At 36.9% G+C, this 20,090-nt stretch overlaps 2 protein-coding genes and 1 pseudogene across 4 annotated transcripts; 2 read left to right on the top strand and 1 right to left on the bottom strand.

Annotated features, from left to right (window-relative positions):
* Positions 1-26: 26 nt before the first annotated feature.
* On the bottom strand, positions 27-3,837 carry LOC109861670 (nuclear pore complex protein Nup54-like). 2 transcript variants are annotated; one of them, XM_020441412.1, is made up of 5 exons: positions 3,525-3,837; positions 1,650-2,156; positions 651-1,561; positions 345-572; positions 27-258 (listed from the first exon to the last, which is right to left on the bottom strand). In XM_020441412.1, the coding sequence occupies exons 1-5, from the start codon at positions 3,622-3,624 to the stop codon at positions 130-132; spliced, it is 1,875 nt and encodes a 624-aa protein (XP_020297001.1). In that variant the 5' UTR covers positions 3,625-3,837; the 3' UTR covers positions 27-129. The 2 variants fall into 2 exon arrangements, with proteins under 2 accessions (XP_020297001.1, XP_020296995.1); XM_020441406.1 differs by having other exon boundaries at positions 1,650-2,159; positions 3,525-3,836.
* Positions 2,190-3,618, top strand: LOC109861679. 2 transcript variants are annotated; one of them, XM_020441433.1, is made up of 4 exons: positions 2,190-2,607; positions 2,751-2,838; positions 2,960-3,376; positions 3,528-3,618. In XM_020441433.1, exons 1-3 carry the CDS (start codon positions 2,594-2,596, stop codon positions 3,368-3,370), a joined length of 513 nt encoding a protein of 170 aa, XP_020297022.1. In that variant the 5' UTR covers positions 2,190-2,593; the 3' UTR covers positions 3,371-3,376; positions 3,528-3,618. The 2 variants fall into 2 exon arrangements, with proteins under 2 accessions (XP_020297022.1, XP_020297013.1); XM_020441424.1 differs by having other exon boundaries at positions 2,692-2,838.
* A 1,570-nt stretch (positions 3,838-5,407) lies between the features above and the next one.
* Positions 5,408-18,856, top strand: LOC109861336 (annotated as a pseudogene).
* The last annotated feature ends 1,234 nt before the right edge of the window (positions 18,857-20,090 follow it).

Below are 20,090 nucleotides of genomic sequence, written 5' to 3'. Positions count from 1 at the left end.
CTTCAAGTTCTTCATAAAAGATTGAGGATTGTAAACCACGTACATAAAAAACCGATTATATTGACAAACACATTATCTCAGTATTCGAGAAAGACGTATCAAAATATTTTATTATACAAATTACAAACCTTAAGATACACTTTGTGCATGATTTATTAAAAGATCCGACATTCCGTCTTTTATTATTTTCAGGCTTTCTAAATCAGCATTTATTGTTGCAATAAGCTGCGCCATTCCTTGCTGCTGCATGCTTAAATACTGAAATATTGAAAAAAAAAAACCATCGTGTTTTATGTAAAACATGTTTGTTTTTAATTTAAAATAAATAAAACACATTTTCTTACCGCTTTGATATCATCCTGTGCTATAGGATCCATTGTATATCTTTCTTGATTTTGAATATCGATGTGCCGTCTCATTCGAAGCTGCGAAAGCATTTCGCTAATTCTACCTTTGTATTGCGTCGGAGCACTGATTTGCGAATGCATTGCTTCAAATCTACGCGTCAGAACTTCTTCTTCTGGTTGCAGAGACAATCCGACCTTACGTGTGATCTCTTGTCGAACTAGCACCTTTAGGCAAAAATATATACTTCCTAACAAACGAAGGCACATTTACAAAGCAATACGTAAAATTAATCAACACGATACCTGTAAGACTCTGTGTTGAAGTTCCAACAGTGTACGCCTGTGTTCCTTGAGTCTGGCCTGTGTAGCTGTATGCTGTCTCTGCAAGCCTTGTATCTTTTCAGCTGCCATGTCTAAAAACGCTCTATATCTAGCAGTTTCTTCCTCTTGACACTTCAATCTATGTTTCACTTGCTGAAAACCAATCATGGGAACTGGTATATATAATTCCGGATTGGGATTGTCCAATTGTGCTTGTTTCCATAATCTAGCGTCGATAGCACAGGGCGGATTATCCAAATACTCTTTTAATTGCGACTGATCGAGTTTTACCAGTGGAAATATATCTTCCACACCGTTTTGCATCAATTGTTGCTTTTGCATAGCCTGGGATAGATAAGCTACCAATTCATTCGCAGGAATTTTTCTGTAAGAACCGGTAATTCCTTTCTCTGACACGTATATCGTTACTTGACTCTTATTTTCTCCTGTGGATTTAATATTATCAACGGTTACTGTTAAATTCGGCTTGTTTCCCAGCAAACCATTCAGAAACACGATTAATTGTTGTTTGCCATCCTGCACATCTTTCTCTTTCTTATTGAAGCACAATACCACTAAACCGTCGTTGTTGTCTGCGTCGGGTATACGGCTGTACCCAATAGCTTTAAATCTGCACAATGAGTTTTCTTGAGTGAGCTCTATTGGTGGAGCATTTACAGAATAATAAGCCTTTCCCGTGCCCCACAATGCTTGAATAAGATTCCACCTTGCAATAGTGTTATCTCGCTCATCGTTATACAATAGACAGTTGAACACTGCATTATATAGAGCTTCTGATCCACTATTTCCAAGTTGTTGCTGTTGTTGAGACTGTTGCTGAGGCTGTTGTTGAGGCTGTGTCAATCCGGTGCCAAATCCGGTAAATCCAGTTCCTAAAGCACATGTGTAAAATATAAATATTAATAAAATATAAGTCAAAAATGTCAATAATAAACTCTTGTATACCAAATCCATCATTACCTGTCCCAAATCCACCAAATCCAGTGGCAGTAGTGGTAGCTGGCTTGGTTCCAAAGGCGCCAAAACCTGTGGATGTGCCAAAACCACTCGAAACAGTATTTGTGGTACCAAATCCACTAAACAGACTGGGAGCAGATGTGGTAGTAGTTGTTCCAAATCCACCAAAACTTCCGAAACTTAACGACGATGTTGTTGTCGCTGTTCCAAATCCACCAAAACCGGTTGCGGAAGTGGGAGCACTGCCAAAAGTCGAAGTTGTACCGAATCCTGTGCTTGTGGAAGAAGTAGTATTGCCAAAAGCTGGCGCCGCACCGAAGGCGCTAGATGACGCGGTACCGAATGTAGGTGCAGATCCAAAACCTGTGGTCGATGTGCTACCAAATCCTGTAGCTGCTGGAGTACCAAATCCGGTACTAAATCCAGTAGTTTGAGTGGACGGTGTACCAAACAAACTCGGCGTTGAAGTAGTCGGTGTACTAAATCCGAACGAAGGTGTTCCAAATCCTGCTACTTTGGATTAAAATTTTTAACTAGTTAATTGCTTCTGGTAAAAATAAAACCAAAGAAAATTTGGTTTTGATTTATTATATTTAAATGTGATATAAATGTCAGATGCAAATTATCAGTATTCTATATTATTACCATGTTTAACATTAAATCCAGTGATAATATATATATAACATAAAATTCATTTTTTAATTATTTGCATGAAGTTAGTTAACAGAGATGTCTGTTATTGAATGACAGTATTTTGTTGTTTGTTTTGTGAGAAAAGCTCAATTTTAGAAATAATACTTTATATTGATAAAATAATATACAACACAAATAAATACTTGATAGTTCATAAATTACAACATATCAATGTGTTACAGTTTTAACACTTAAAACTTTATTAGAATCAGATAATAAAGTTACATGGCAAAAGATGTCATTTCTGACAAAGCATGATGAACTACAGGTAATATTTTTAGCAATGGGAAACAAAGTTTGAAAGGAGATCTGTGACTTTATCAAAATTATTATTGTTTGAAATGATTAACAGGTCAGTTTTTACGCACAACTAGCACGCGATTCATTAAAAACAGATTCCGTTCTGCCTAGTTCTGTCAAGTTTCGTCATATCAAGTCAATATACGATTCTTCTACTCAAATTGTGAATGAGCTTGGTACTACGGACGTAGCAGTTGGGGTATGTGTAGATACAGTGCCGTTTATTTTAATTTTGCACTTACACAATTATATATGTTACACTTTAACAATAATTTATTCAGTTAAAATTACACTGTTCTGTGCAATATATATATATACAGGATGCAACCGCAGAGATTATGGTGACAACACTTGGAAAAATTCCAAACGAAATGTATTACTTGGAAGATACAACACATGGAAGAATTGCGGCAATTTACAATACCGAATCACACACAATACTCGACAACAGTCACATTACAACGACTACAATTGAAGCTGTTAAATCTGACGTTTACACAGATCACTCCACGTTGCTTGTTATTTTGTTAATTGTGCTCCTAATCATATTAATGATATGCTGCATCACGGCGTGCATAATTGCGAGATCCAGAAGCAAATATCCTTCCTTCTTCACAAGAAGTGACATCGAGTGCAGTCCGAGATGTAGCGGTGTGAACCAGCCTTTGCTAAGCTTAGACAAAAATTCAGATACAACCACCAAGACCAGCAGTGGTTCCACAAACAATTGAAGAGATGTAAGTGTCTCTGGTGTTGTTGAGAGAACGCTCGCGAAATATATTCACATTTCGCGACACTTCAAATTGATTGAAAATCCATCGATCTGCGTCATGTAACACTATAGCATGCTAATTCCTAACCTCGAAATAATCGCACACGGCTTACCAGGTTTGACCGGAGTCGCCGTGGAAGCGGGTGTGGTGCCGAAAGCGAACGTGGGTGCGGGTGTCGATGTAGACGTTCCGAAGCCGCTGCCGAACGACATCCTTACTTTTAATAATTTCACTATGTAATTAAAACACCGACTACTCGCGCGACTTGCAGCCAGTGTTCCCAACTTTTCAGAGTTAAATTATGTTGTCAGGGGCGTACAATTATAGTACGGGCCCAAAATTTTTATAGTACATTGCCGAAATGTGTTTAATGTCATAAAATTGTTTAATAATATTGTAAAAATAGTAATAAAAGATGACTTTAACTTTTTTTAAATATATTAGCGTCATGTAGTGTCATAAAAAAAATTTTTTTAACAATTTATATACTTATGTTATACATAACAATATTTGTGGACCTAGAAAATATATAAATTTAAAAATTACAGATAAATAACTTATTAAAAAATAAAATAACTAATATAAATTAAAAATAATTAAAAAATTTACTTATTTAAATTAGTCATTAAGTAAAAGTTTTTAATACTTTTAACAATACATAATAATTTTTCCATATATTTAAACATTATGTGTTTCATATATCTCAAACATTATGTACACATAATAACAGTATCATCATCATTGTTATCACATTCTTTAGTAGAACATCGAGAAAGTGGGTTTTTATCCAGTTTCGGATAAAGTATTGCTGTGGTCATTCGATTTAATTCTAATTTCGTTGGTTCATAATTTACACAGTCCGTTCTAATTCACTGACTAGATAAAAGTAGTTCGTTTACAGTTATAACAAGCTTATTTCTAATTTTGATTTTAGTTAAATTTACTAAAAATACACTCGCAATCTGCGTTAGAGTACGAAAGAGATAGTACGTCTAAAGCAACTTTTGACAAATTTTTAAGTTCTGTTAAATTTTGGTCTCCTGAAGTGCTATTTAGTAATTTATGTCAAAATACATCAGCATGATCAAGTAAACTTATATTAGGAGGACGCTCAACAATTGCTAAGCGCTGATTTCTGCTAAACGCAGTCATTGACCATGTTCAGCAGACTGAGCAGATCAGTGAGCGCTTAAGCTGGGTATACACCTAGCGAACGAACGCCGAATGAACAGCGAGCGCAAACGTTTGTTATTATCATTCGTCAGATGTATACGCCAAAACAAATGCCTCATGAGGGAACCAAACCAAATGCGAATCAAATGTTCTGTTCGCATTTGTTTTGGCGTATAAATCTGACGAATGATAATAACAAACGTTTGCGCTCGCTGTTCGTTTGGCGTTCGTTCGCTAGGTGTATACCCAGCTTTAGTGATTCTTCAATATGATTGGTTTCTACACTTAGATCCATTTAAGATCTAAAGGCAAGATTCAATCATATTAAAGAATCACCAAGCGATCACTGATCTGCTCAGTCTGCTGAACGTGGCCATTCTTTACTTTTCGTTGTTCTTTTGTCTTGGACTGTACTCGTATAAATTTCAACCAATCAGCGACGACGAGACAAAGCAGAGATCCTAGTGTGATGCTCTCTATAGAGCCGTCTACAATGGAGAGTTGTAGGCCGTAATAGTAAGAAATTGACCAATCACAGACAAAGTACAGAAGAATAATCGATTGTGATTTGTCAATTTCTTACTGTTACGGCCTACAACTCCCCATTGTAGACGGCTCTTTAAGGGTCGTTTACAATGGAGAGTTTTAGACCGTAACAGTAAGAAATTGACAAATCACAATCGATTATTCTTCTGTACTTTGTTTGTGATTGGTCAATTTCTTACTATTACGGCCTACAACTCTCCATTGTAGACGGCTCTTTACGGAGATTCATGTGCGATGGCCTTAATGGCTGTAATGGATCATTGAACGCGCGAGACGAGAACTGCTGGCGAGACGCCGATCGGACGCTAGTGAGTTAGTGAGTCGAGTCGCCGTGGGTTCAATTTAGTCCAAGTTGCTGTTTAAGATTGGCGAAAATTTATACTCAGAAACCATTTTGTTTGCGAGACACGCGAGGCGAATTTATCTCGCATGCAGTAGTCAAGTATGATTAGTTCCCTGAAGTCGAAGGCGTTTGATCGTCGCACGCAAGACCAACTAAGAGGTTTCACGTAAGTTTGTTTTTATGTTTACTCAGCTACTTTGCTTGAAATCGTGTTATCTTAAACTTTCATTTATGTAAGTATATCGCAAGAATTCAACAACACACAAAAGACAAAAGCAGAACTTATAAGGGGCGCTTTCCAGCTACGTACACAAGTGTTACACAGTGTCGCCTGTGTACGTAGCTGGAAAGCACCCAAGATGAATTACTTTTTGTCCGCGTCATATATTTTAGGTTAGACTTTTTCTAACGTAATTCTCGCAGGACGCGACAGCAGATATTCCTTTGTAAAATGAATTAGAGTATTTGACCATACGTTTTTGTTTAACTGCACATTTTATAGTATTTATTATTATATTAAGCCGTGTTGAGATTAGCCTTACGTGATTTGCCGGGTTGCGGATTGACCAATCGGAACAAAGCAGCAAATAATAAAATTGTTCAAATGCTTTTATCAACTTTTTGAAAAATTAAACTCATCGAAAAGTTATATTTAACAGTTATATTTAGTTTCTTGTTAAAAGTGTCGAAAATATCACCGCTAGTAGTGTTTTATACTTATAAAAGTGTGTGTGTTTATTTTTATTTTTTTAATGCTATTCATCGGTGCGATAACATTCGATAAACGAACAAGTTTATTGTCGCAAAATATATAAATTGTAAATTAAAATTGTCGTGATTATATGAGATAAAATGTGTGTGTGTGTGCTATCAACATGAATGTAATGGACGTTTTCTTTTGAGCACTCGGTTTCCCGAGAAATGCTTCATACGATACGGTCTGTTGACTTCAATCACGATAGGTTTTTATAGAAAACATTGGCCACATAGTTGAGTTTGTGTATCTATGCGCTTTGTGATCGACTTATATCGTAACTAATAATAAATCGTCTTATAAGAACCGTAACGACGTTGACTAGATTGTTTCATCTATAGTTCGCGTTTTAATTTTCAATATCTATATTAAAACGATTAAAAATAACTATATACATAAACATTTTATATATATTATACATATACAATTTTATATTTACATATATCAATGTATATATTTCTATAAAGGCAGTTATATATGCCCTGGTATAAAATTAACTTATCTATCTTAATCCTTCGCAGACAGACATGTGAGTCTCTCAAACTCAAAAAAGATTGCGAATCGGCGTTTCTAGTAAAAATTAGTTGTTTTTAAACGCTAATGGCCTAATTTACACCGTACATCTTTTTGGTACGCGAATCAAATAAAATTTGTTTTTCATTGTATAATTCTGGTGTTTACATTATTATAAATGTATTTGATACGCGTACCATTTTGATACGATAGGCGTGAAGAAGGCGTACCAGCAATATGATATTGTTTACATTGTTGAAATGCCCAAGCCGATTTAATACAAATATAGTATTAATACGCGTATTAAGCGATCGGTGTAAACTAGGCGTATATTTTCGGAACAACTAGAGATTTTTTAATGTTTTTTTTTATTGATGCGGAATTGTTTAAAAACTTTTGATACAAAAACAACAAAATTGAAAAAATATCGTATTTTCGCGGATACATTTAATTTTAAAGTCGCGTGAATCTAGCAGACTCAGTCTGTCCAACTAGTAGGCATTAGTAGGCATTTTTAGAAGTCGGTCCGCGAAGGATTAAGAACTGGCTTTATCACTTAGAAAAATTTTTTTTATAAAAAGATATTTCTGTTTGTATCATTGTGTTAAACATTGGATACATAAAAACGATAATATAAATTACTAAATTCTAGATTTGTCTTGCTGACCCAGTTCATCAGGTTCGAGGATACGCCGTATTTTAATTTATTTAGCCATTTTTACTTTGTCTCGCAAAGAAACGTGAATATTTAACGTGTGTGCTTGAGGAGGTGCTAAATCAGTGAGATTAAACTGCGCTAGTTGCAATTAGGTTATCGGGGATGTCCTGACCCTGACTATACGCACAGCCAAGACACCGAAGACTTTTCTCATCGCAGAATAAAGTGATCGCATCCTGGATAGATGCCATCGAAGAGAGATCTAAATAGAACTATCCGTCGGTAAAACTAAGACGATTACTACTCGGTGGCTACTATAAATTTCATTTTCATCGTGAGCTATCGCGCGACGGATTTTATTAACTGACGGATGAAGAGTCGCGAAAAACATAGTATCGCATAGTATGGCGGAAGCGTAAAAAACTTTCTGTAAGAAATTCGAGCAAATTTTTATCATAAATGTAATATTTCTATCCGCGTGACAGAAAAAAATATAAAATTTACATACCGATATGTAGATTTTATATTTTATCGTCAATAAAAATTATATTTTAATGTTTTAATAATTTCTCGTTTCTTTCCATATTTTTATAAAAAGATATTTTTAGTAATGTGCATCGCGTTAAAACAAAAGTGAGCAAATGTTAAAACAAACGCGAGGCGAATTCGGGCTGATTTGCGCACACGTTTGACACATGATCGCGTCGGCGATCGTCGGCCGATCTCGGCCGCGCTCGATGTCGTATCGCTCGCCGGCTCGCGCTAATCGGTTTCGCCGCGCTCGTTCGTCAACCAGTTGTCCTACGCGTGAGGTTTGTTCTGGCACATGCGTGCGTGCGCGTCTCAATTTCTGTACACGCGACAGTGCCGGAATCTGTCTTATGTGATTTCTTCTCGTGGTCTCTACCCGGACCCGATGATGCGATAATTCGCGCGAGAAGAAAAACGCGTACCGAGAAAAAAACGTCAAACCGGTATTGATTCTCGTGACGTGACTGCGACCTTCCGTATCACTATGCATCTAAAACTGGTAATTTTCAATAAATATATTATTCAATAAACGTTTTGTTAAAAAAAAAAAAACATTTTAAAAACATTTAAAAAATTTTGTTTATATTTTCTTGCTTTGAATTTTTTTAGTTCGTTATGTCAGTGATTACTGGTTTGTAATGATTTTTGCGCTGTTGTTAGTTATGAATACCATCACGACGGAGGATGGTACCGACTTTTCTACGAAGCGATCATTTTTTATACGTCGTTGTCATCGCAGCCAGCCAGTTTGCTTGTGTGCGTTAATCGAGATTTAATTTTATACGTGCGAGCGCAATCTCATGAGAGAGATCATCGTACATGATGTATCTCTGATTTCTCTTAATATTTTTGATATTTACACGTATTTTGGTGTTAGCGCGATGTAATCATTAGCAACGCACGTGTCGCGACATGACAAGACCTGTACTTTTTTTGCGAGAAACTGGAAACTTGTTTGCCCGGGTCGGGGAATTCGACGAGACCCGTCTGACTTCTATGTTTGTCTTACACCGCTACAGTTTGAGGCAAGAGAGTTACGTATATATCGCAATTTGTTATATATCGCACCGCCACAACAGTGGCGTAATCAACAGCTGAGGAGGTCAAAGTGCCGGTTGGCCAGTATGCCCCGGCGATAATTAAAGACCAATAAAAATGGATAAAATAACCAAGAGAGAGACAAACAAAGATCAATTCATAAAACGAAATGATTTATATACACGAAATTGTATATTTATTGAATCGCTAAAAAGAAAAGAGAAAAATATCGAATACACATTTCTTAAGTAGCCTTTTATGGAAGTTGATCCTCTCGGGCAACTCAAGTCACATTGATGTATGACATCAGCAGCGAGAAATTTATATGAATTTTTATCTTGCAATGAAATGAAGGTTGTTTCTTACATAACACTGCAAGTATGTGAAAGCTTAAATTGAAAAGTTTAAAATACAAAAAATATGAATTCGCAAAATACGAAAAAGTTCATATTGTTTCGAAGTGTGTATTCAAGAATTTTGAGATTGTGCGAACTATTTACGAAAGAAAAATGTATTGGGTGAGAGCGAAATTTTGATGGATTTTGTAATAGAAAAATGAACCAAATAATTTGATTGAAAACAATTTATTTCTTCTACCAAATACAACAGCAAAAGATATAATAAAAAGTAATGAGGATTATTTGGTAGAACAATTAAATCAAATTAGTTCACTTATCTACGATCCATCAAAACTTTTGCACTCACTCAATAGTTAGCAAGTTTGACATGCTTTGATGAATACGTCGTAAAGACACGTCCGTCGAGTGTTTCGTCTTGTGTTATTCGAAATATCGATCTCTGATATTTCGAAGACTGTAGCATACCAGAAAACTGAGAGAGAAAACACGTGTTTTCCTTAATACAGCCCAAGTGTTTCGTATTTCGCACTTACTGTTTATATTATCCCATTTATTGTTAGTCGCGCACTTTTTCAAGCGTTTAATTCACTCTTTCCGCGAGAACTCGCCACATTCATGACCTTGTACGTGTGCTACATTATCTGACGTACACCTGAGTGCATTAAACAGGTTTTCCGTGTATCTTCTTGTTAACGAATGTATTTGACGAAGCAGTCCATCGATTACCACTTTTCACGCCGCGTGAACAATTGAATATACAATTAATCATGTAAATTAGATAATGATTTTTTAAAGTGTAATTGATGAAATTATTTTAATATTGGTACTACACATGTATAGCAAAAGCAAACTTGTTCACAAGCACAACGCGCTGTTCGCGTTTCGCCTCTCTGTTATTTCTAATTCGTAAAGTGTTTGATTTGTTCCGGCGAAATGAATTCGTCGTTGCCGCTGATGCACGTTCTACATAACACGTGCTTTATTCGCGTCCCATAACACATACTTCTTACGAGTTGTTCAATTGGCGTGCTTGTTAAAGCAATTCAAGCAGCACGTTTGCGATACTACTGTGATTAATCTGAGCTGTATTCTTCTCACTGAATCTGAAACGCTTGTTACAGCAAACAAAACTAATGATTGCAACATGATAACCATACCGAATTAAAAGATGTATGTCATTTTATTTACATTTTTATTGGAATGCTACGAAGAATAAAATATTTTATATATTTTTTTATTTATTATGTGTATATATATATACATTGTACGTGGTTTGATAAAACTAATTCTCTGATATCTAGAAAAGAATTATAGTCATTTTGTTAGTATAAAATTGCTCCAAGAGACACTTGTGTCTCGTCAAATGTCACATTTACAAGCAAATGGTTGCTCCGTTACGAATTTCTACGGTTATCTTGTTATAACATTACCAAGAGTTTCCACGATTATCTTCTTGTTACAACATTATCGCAAATTCGGTTCGTTGTTGACCGTATCTTTGTTTGGAAAAGAACGCGTGATCAACGCATAGGAACATAAAAGGTCGTTCCTGTCGTTTTGACGTCGGTTTTCGTTTTTGCAGCTTTGGACACAGCCGCGCAAAGATCAAGCCTGATGTCCATATGGTCGACCAGTACTATAGGGCGCAATACGATATTTGGCGCGGAAAGCGGAGGATCGGTGTTCCGTACCTCGCATTTGCCGATTCACGGACACGTGACGGACGCACATCTGCGCAACGTTGACGGCCACTGCTTTCACAAACCGTTCCACGACCACTGTCAGGTTGGTATACAAGCATTCCTCCGCAGACTGCTTTGATCTCTGACGAAGCGCTTATATGTACATTCAAATCGGAGACGCATAAATGTTTGCATATGTGTTCACACAAATGAAAACCATAAAAGTTGTTTGCGATGAAAAACAATCATTGCAAATCTCTGACTTTTAACGCGAATCCGTAATTAGGAAGTTTTTTCCTTACATATTTTGCAAGAGTGCGATGTTTTCAACGCACGTAGCATTTAAAGACACGATGATTTGTATTTATCAATCGATCGACGCAATGATGCTGCGGTCATCAATTTCATTGTGCTTTAATTTCGTTTAATAATGAACAAAGAAAAAGTCGTGTAATTCTCGTCTTTCTAAAACAAAATTTATTATTTAGTTCCGCTGATTATACAATGCGCTCGAATTGTTGCTATATCTGACCGACGTAATTAGACGTATGTATATTTCTCGGTAGCTCATTCTCCGCGTCTGTTACGTACTGATAATTGTCCGGATGTAGTTCGCATAACGATAACATCACGAATGCCGCGCTCTTCTCATTCTTATCTTTTTTATTCTTCACATGTTTTGCCAATATTGAATAATTATCGAATTTATGAAACAAATGTCAAATTTAATGAAATGACAATCGCGTCGAGTTAACAAATTGTTTTAGATACCGCACGAATACACTTGACTAATTCTGTGAAGATATTTACGCGCAACATATGCTTTGTCTTTTCCTGTAACGTTAATATACAAAAAACTTTTATAGCAAAAAGAGAATTATAAGTTTTGTAGAAATCGTTGTGCCACGTGTCTTGAATGTATGCAAGCTTATGGTAATTAACGATATTAAGCGTATGTAGACAGCTATGACGCAAAACGTTCGATGTTCTCATCATATACGCTTTGTTTGTTTTATTTATTAATAGTACGTATGCTGCATATGTCACGCTTATTGCACATTTATAATTATCTCTACTTATATTTGAGATCAATGAAATGAAAAAATTGATTCGAGAATTTTATAAAAACGATACTGAGAAAAAAAAACAGTTTGGTGCCCAAAAATATGTCAAAACAGTATGAAGACTGACATTGTATCAGTTTTATTTTCTTCTATCTGAAGACAGAAAACATATCATGTGACAAACGTTTTTTACTTGCTACTCTGTAACAAGTGTTTTTGACATGCAACATTGTTATTACATGTGTTGAGACGTAAACTACTAAAGTGACTCAACCGGCAAAGTTTTAGGTTTTAGGTTATACAAATCGAACGGACTTTGCATTTGTGCTTGTACGAAAGAGTGCTTAATTGTTTTGTTATTGCATGCGTAAACACTAAACGCAAGTGCTCCCCGAAAAAGCGCGTGTTTTTTTCCTGTGCTTGCAGATTTCCCGTAAGATGCACGTAAGAGAGTCGGTCTTTATTTGAACCGCTTTACATTTTTTTGTTTCCTACATCTACATTAATTTGCGTTATTATTTGTTTCTCGTTCAGCACCCATTGGTTTTTTGTCCTACGCGGGACTTTTGGCAAGTTTTCCCCGTTGGCACCGACGTTGCCGTCGTTCTCCGGTATGTGTCCCTCTTTTTTTACTCGTGCTTAAGCTTCTACGGGGAGTTACACTCAATCTCGCAATGTTAATATTGCAGGTGCTTAAAGTTCTCTACGTGAAAAACATAGTTGTGTTAATGTTATTCTTACTGCGCCCTCTTATAATCTCGATACGAACTGATTCACATTTTTATTCTATTCTCTAGTCGACTATGTCACAAGCAGGAGATGGCCTACATACACCGGGATATTTGTCGTGGAGGAAATTGCAACTAAGTCGGGCGAAACTCAAAGCGTCCAGTAAAACGTCAGCTTTACTCTCCGGCTTTGCTATGGTAAGAAATAATTCAATGCCGATTCGATTTCGCGAATTATTTTCTGGTTTTCAAATGACAAACGCCAAAGTACATTCCGATGCGGAAACTAGAAAGATAAATCGTATTTACAGGTTGCCATGGTGGAGGTGCAACTGAATTCCGACACAAAAGTTCCCAAGGAAATGCTGATTGCCTTCGCGATATGTACAACCTTACTGGTGGCTGTACATATGCTGGCGTTAATGATATCTACCTGCATACTACCGAACATCGAGGCCATCTGTAATCTACACAGTATAAGTCTCGTGCATGAATCACCGCACGAGCGTCTGCACTGGTACATAGAGATCGCATGGGCTTTCTCCACGCTACTGGGATTGCTGTTGTTCCTGTTCGAAATCGCCATACTCTGCTGGGTAAAGTTTTACGATTTTTCTAAGGAGGCTGCTTGGTCGGCCTGCGTAGTACTAATACCTGTACTGATAATTTTTATTGCGTTTGCGATACACTTTTATCGAAGTTTGGTTGCGCATAAGTATGAAGTGACGGTGTCTGGCATACGAGAACTCGAGTTACTCAGGGAACAAATTGAATCTACGGATGTAGAGGGTAGGAATGGAGTGAATCTCATGCAGACTGGAGTGACACATGTTGTTTGAAAATTCGTCTCTACAATCTTTCTCTTGCCGTCTGAATATAATCTGAATTTATTATATTACACATTATTTATTTTTTTATTGTAATTATAAATGATTTTATAATTATACTGACTTTGATATTTATAATTATACTAATGATTTATTAGAAAGCGCGATATATAAAATGATTTTCTTTTTTTTGATTTCTTTAGCATAGTAAAAGTAATTTTAGATAATATTATGGGAATTACAACAAATTATAGAGTTCATAAAATTGTTTAACTAACAAGGGGTGCCTATATCCTGGGGGTCACCGATTTTTACGAAAATGTAGTATGGAGCAACAAATGCTAAACGAAGAAGATGCGCCGCGGACTACTAACGCGACGCCTTGTCCGCTGCGCCACGCCGCCGCTTCGAAAAATCTTTTTTTGCAACGGTACTTAAGCAGCGTACTAAACTTCAAACCGCGACTTCTCGAAAACACTTGAAAGGTGCATCGTCTCCGTTTAGCATATGGTGCTTCTATATCCTCCATACTACAAGTCTCGTAAAGTTTCGTAAAAATCGGTGACCCCCAGGATGTAGGCACTCCTTGTAAGTATTAGAGACGATACAAGCCAATATGCCGAGTGTGCAAATATTATATAATACGGAAAAATATTATTTTTCGGACAGCTTGCAGCGTAAAGAACGGAAGACAACGCTTTAAGCGTTGCGAAATGCGACATAATCATTGTGTCAAAATTAAAGAAAAGTGACACAAATTCCTGAGCCTCTATTTTCTCAACAGCTAGCTGACCCTTGCGTTCGTAACTAGCTTTGATCATCTGGAGATGGAACTGAGCGAGTGTTAAATGATAAAACGCCTTCATTGATAATACCGGTGGTTGGCGGAGTTGCATTGATGCCATTTGATACGACACCTTAACCATGACTCCCGAGTTGTTATTGGCAGCTTCGCAGGCTCGGTGTTTAAGCATAAATTGGTAAGTTGAGTTAAAACGATATCGAGTTCTCCAAAAGTGCGCTTCTCAATTCTTTGGCAGTTCTCTTCCATGGTTTTTATTCCGACACGTTCACGGAACTTATAATCCCTGGCCAGGACTTCTTACCACGAGCTGTTCCTCGTCTGGCCTTTCTTGTCTTCTCAGGAAGTTGATCATCCTTCTTCGTTGCAGTACGTTGTTCCTTTTTAGGAAGTTCTTCATCCGTAGACCTAAAAACTTTAGTAGAAGCCTGACAGTACCCCAGGCCGAGATACTGTCAAAATTCTTGATTATCACTTTGTGTCGTTTTGTAATTCGGAGTGTTATATGCGTTCTCGGTTATTAATTCTTTTAATTGGTCTATTATTGGACCGCGTTGGTCGGCTCCGAATAGCAGCTGGCTCGGTTTTTCCAGTGCTTGTATTTACGGTGTTGTTTCGCGAATTCGGCTTCGTCCAACATCTTGTACCATTGTTTGCCAATTTCATTGTCGGTAATTTTTGCGAGCATTGGCGAAAGGACTTCAAAAATGTAAATGGGCTTTATTGGGCTTTAATGGGCTTTATTGTAAATGAGCTTCAATCTACATCTAAAGGATCCACCCAGAAGGAAGAAGGGGTTCTAACTTCTTGGAGTAACTGTCACTTGGACGGTCCTTACCTCGGTAATTTGCCAAGACCAACTCACATACTTGGTGGAGCACAAATGTCCTACCACGTCGTACAAGGTAGCTCCTCCCGAGTGTTCACTCGCCATGAAGTGCGTCCAATAATTGCCCATGTTAGGGTACGAATTAGGTGACACGATTTCATCTCTCAACTCGTTCTGTCTTTTCCACTGTTCGACCACTTGTTTCATCAACCCAGCCCTCATTATGGCATCCAGCTCATCAGCCTCTACTCTACGTCCCACAACAGAACTATTCTCCACACAGAACGCATCGTAGATGCAGAACCCTGCCCTGCGCCCAAGTTCCGCCATAGCATGCCACTTCCCGATCCTCATTGCTGGGTACTTTCTAGCCAGATCTTTACGTAAGGGGACCTTCTCTATGCTATTGACCGCACTTCTAGAACAGAAGAACTCTACCTGTTCTTCTCTACTCCCACGTACTCCTAACACACCCGCCATCCCGTTCGGTAAGAAATGCTCAAAAAACAAACGTTTCGACTATTTGTTTTAAGTCCTCTTCAATGTTCTACATTTTTTAAATATATAAAAATTAACAAACAAAGGAATAGTGTGTTGACATAGTTTTCTTATCAAACTACAATAATAAGAACCGAAATACATAACTTGAATCTGACCATCGCTCACATGTATTGACGAGATTGTGTTGTTTGTGATTTCGTCAAAACTAACATGCAAGACTGTGTTTGTATCATTTTATAATCTACAGATTCAAGACAAGTTTACAATGCTTGTTGATGGAAATTTGCTTTGATTGAGTCAAGTAGCGGTAAATACGAATTATCTAATAGTTCCGTATCTGTCATTTTATTTAAGCTGTTTTCTTGAATTTTAATGTGGAGTATTTCCGCAGTAAGTCTTTTTGTATAATTTGGTACAATATCTAATATGCTTGTGGAGTCCCAATCTATGTTATGTCCCGTTAGTGCAATGTTCTGCTATAACTGAGTTTTGATTACGTAATCTGACATAATTTTTATGTTCATTCAGTCTAGTGGTCATTTTTCTTTTCGTTTGGCCTTCATATGTAGGATAGAAAATATATATATATATATTGTCGTTGAGATTATTGTTGGTGAAAACATTGTCGGTAAAATCATTGTTGATGAACGCGGCACCGATTGCGCACACAGCTTTTTTAAACCCAAAACTTCGGTCAAAATATGGTTTCCGGTAAAATCTGAGATGCCTAGGGCTTCAGCTAAACCCCTCTTGGACAATCGACGATTTTCCAAAAGCATATCCTGGAGTCTTGCGACGATTTCTGGTGTTGATGCAGTTTTTGGGCATCCCTAGCGTGGTTCGTTTTCAAGGCTTGTACGACCACGTTTAAACTCAGCAACCCAGTTATATACGGTTTAGAATGAAGGTGAAGAGTCCTTATACACTTTTAACATTTGTTCATGAATATGTTGTGGTTCCAAACCCTCCAAAAATAGAAATTCGATGACCGCACGATACTTGATTTTTTCCATCTTGAGAAAACACTTCGACACGTCTACTTTGAAAAGCTGTCAAAAAAAAACTAATTGACGGATCGAGTTGAAACTTCATGTTCCTAAAAAATGTAATAGATTACAAAAAAATAAAATAAAGGCGGACCTACTTGTGTCATCTATGTGTGATTGCAGAAACTTATCTCCCTGGTAAATGTTCTCCAGTTTGTGTTTTCTCACTGGTTTCTTAGTACTATTTCTGTTAAAAAACTAATAATGGTATCTCAAGATTTTTAAAGTCTTTCATACATAGCTGCCGAGAAAGCCATCGTGTGTCGCACAACTTTAGAATTTTGCGGTTTGTTTCCTCAAAACATTCACAAAATTCTTCAAAAATAGCAGATCGCTTAGGGCTACTATTATTAAAACTTGCTACTTTTTTAACGAATTCCTCGCAATAGTTTGGAATCTTACTACATGCAGCATTTGCGATTAGCGCAGAGGCATGACAAGGACATGGAAATGTCAATAAATTTTTGCAAAGTTTCTCAAGGCTTGTTTTAAACGACGAATATTTTTTCGTCATAACGGACACGTTGTCGCATGACAAGGCAACAATATTTGAAAATGGAATTTTAAGTTCCCACACTTCACACAATTTTCCCGCACTGCAATCCGTGAGTTTCACAGAAAGATACTCGCAAAAAGACGCAAAGACGCTTCCCCTACCAGGATCAGGAGTGGTTACAGTCGAAGAATTGGCTAGCGTCTGCTGCAGGCGTGTCGGCTTATTTATAGTGGCGGCGACTACTCGTTTAATTGGTTTACGAAGTGGAAGTTTTCCCTCGCCAGTTGCTTTCACTGCAACTACAGCATTTAGGTCCTTCTGATTCTCAGGACGGCCATGATACACTTTACGTGAAATGGGTTGTTGTACGGACGCTTGTGCCATCCATGTCAGATGTGGTTTATACCTGTGGTTGTAGTAACGTACGGTGTTACTAGTTGCGTAATACGATTTCTCGTTTGGTTATTACGACTTGGTGTTTTATGGAAAAAAAGTTGCGTCTTCTTGAATCGTATTTATCGCACGCTTCGTGCACACGTGTCAATGTATTAAATCCATCCGAACGCGATTTAGTTACTTGTGGCAATTCTACTAACAATCACAACGCTATGTAAGTTGTGTTATCACTAACAATATTTCAAACGAGGTATCGCAATGGCGAACCGAAACGCCTTGAAATATCCGTTTTACGAAATATTATATCGTCGACGAAGTACATTTATGATAGGAAATAGAATCAAAAACTCCCAGCGCGTATTCTATGATGTACACTAGTTTCTTTTACACCGGTAACGCCGACATTTGCGTTTGTTACTATTGCGGATACACTTTGGAGTTTCAGTTTGTTCAGTTTCTAGAGAAGGAAAAAGGGAGCGAGTTTGTTTTTTGATTACGCCACATAGACCCTTTCATATTTGCTAGGTGATAAATAAAATTTAGTTTTATTGTCCTGAATGATAAATTTCTATTTGCATCCGTTGCCCTATTTTTTGTAAGTTCTATATTTTCTTTTGGCTCACAGATAAATTGAGTTTTGTTTGGAGAGTTGTCGCCAGAATGTTTAGAAAAGGAATTTTTCCTTCTCTTGTTAAAAAAATTTTTTAAATCGCAGTCTATGTCTTAGGCGCCGATATGATGTGTAACTTCCCGTTTTCTCGCGGGTCAGGAATTTGGAATAGTTCGGGATAGCTCGCCTTTCAAGTTTTGTATATTGGCAGTGGTAAATCAGTCATCAATCTAAAACACGAAACAATAGTTAAGAGAAAAATATTTGTTACATTTATTATTGAGGTTTGCTTGGAACACAATATAAAACAAAGCATTTTCTCAGTATGGGAGGAAAGACGAAGCAACTTTAGAGTCAAAAAGATGTATCTAAAATTGTTTTATATTAATATTATTTAGAACATAGCCAGCATGCGTTGGCACTGTTTTCTATACTCACGTTAGTGTAGATGATATTCTAAACGTTTAAAGAATCACATAAAATAATCACAATTATAACACAATTGAATACAATATATTTAATACAATACAATGTAATATTACATAATTTATTACACTACAATGTAATATTACATAACAAATGCAACACAAATATTGTTCACTTTGATTTTTTTACTGGAACTTACAAAAGGTTTACTTATTTTGTGTTATAAAAAACTTTTGGCAAAAAACACGTGCTCCGCAAAGCGGTTTATTTAAAATAAACTTTATTTTAAAGTCGTTCTATGATATCGCAAAACGCAATTGTAGTCAGATCTCGCGGAAGTGACCAGTCGTGTTGAGTGATTTGATAGATGCGATTGGTCAATTTTGTGAGACTTGCGTTTGCTCTCTGCGACTACTATAAAACGATATTTATGTTTGCAGATATTTCGTTAGAAGATCTGTCATGTAGCACGACAGATATACACATGCATATGCGCACTGTTACGTGCCGGATAGCCACGTAATGAATAAATGAAAATGCAGGATATTTTCTGTGATGTGCTTTATTATATATTATTGAAAGCTGAGAGGTGGCGTTGCTCGTCTGAGCTGCGAACGAGAACTAACTCGTCTTAAAAACTAAAACGTATGAGCTAGACCTTCGTTCCTAGGGCGTGATATTTGTCTTTCGATGAGTCATAAGTTTATACGAACGGACAAGGAAGGAATTTAGGAAAATTGTTTATAAGGAGAAGAAGTTTATCGGCCCGTATTTATTAGTTTATGATTTCGACAGTTTATTCGACGGGTCGTATGTGCCAATGAAGGAAATAGATAAGATTGTAAAGATAGAATGGTAAATATGTATAAAAACGGAGTGTATGTTGTATGTATATGGTTATGTTTGTACACTTCAAGATACTACAAAATCGTTCCGTTATACGATGGAAGAAACAGTACAAGTAATTGCGGAACATAGAAACAGCACTGTTTTATGACGTCACATTGTCAGTACTGGTAGTGAATATCAGGATGCACCCAAAGTATCAGTGCACTGAGACCTCTTGGGTGAGGTGGGCAGCTCATACTTAGCTCATAGATAGCTTTTTATTGAGCTCTTTATTAGTGAGCTTCTCCAAGTGTTGCCGAACTATGGTGACCCGAACACACGAAACACTTGCGACGAACGTCGGTATAACAGTTAATAAAAATGGCGTCATGTTCCATTCCGGCAACTAAGGTGTGTTCTATAAGAAACATCTTACAAACACAGTACAAGACTCTAACACATTCAATCACTAAGCTAACAATGGTTTCTATAAATACTAAAATTTCAATTAGACTAGCAAGTGATATT

The sequence above is a fragment of the Pseudomyrmex gracilis genome, unplaced genomic scaffold, assembly GCF_002006095.1.
Source record: "Pseudomyrmex gracilis isolate BER0280 unplaced genomic scaffold, ASM200609v1 scaffold_9, whole genome shotgun sequence".
Taxonomy (NCBI): Eukaryota; Metazoa; Arthropoda; class Insecta; order Hymenoptera; family Formicidae; genus Pseudomyrmex; species Pseudomyrmex gracilis.
The sequence above is the reverse complement of the archived record's forward strand: the minus strand, read 5'-3'. Positions and strand labels throughout refer to the sequence as shown.

Coding starts and splice junctions, on each gene's coding strand:
- LOC109861679 (XM_020441424.1), top strand. CDS start 2,575: ATGTCATTTCTGACAAAGCATGATGAACTACAG. Junction 2,608..2,691: donor CAAAGCATGATGAACTACAG/GTAATATTTTTA, acceptor AATGATTAACAG/GTCAGTTTTTACGCACAACT. Junction 2,839..2,959: donor CTACGGACGTAGCAGTTGGG/GTATGTGTAGAT, acceptor ATATATATACAG/GATGCAACCGCAGAGATTAT.
- LOC109861670 (XM_020441406.1), bottom strand. CDS start 3,624: ATGTCGTTCGGCAGCGGCTTCGGAACGTCTACATCGACACCCGCACCC. Junction 2,160..3,524: donor GGCGACTCCGGTCAAACCTG/GTAAGCCGTGTG, acceptor TTTAATCCAAAG/TAGCAGGATTTGGAACACCT. Junction 259..344: donor CACAGGATGATATCAAAGCG/GTAAGAAAATGT, acceptor TCAATATTTCAG/TATTTAAGCATGCAGCAGCA.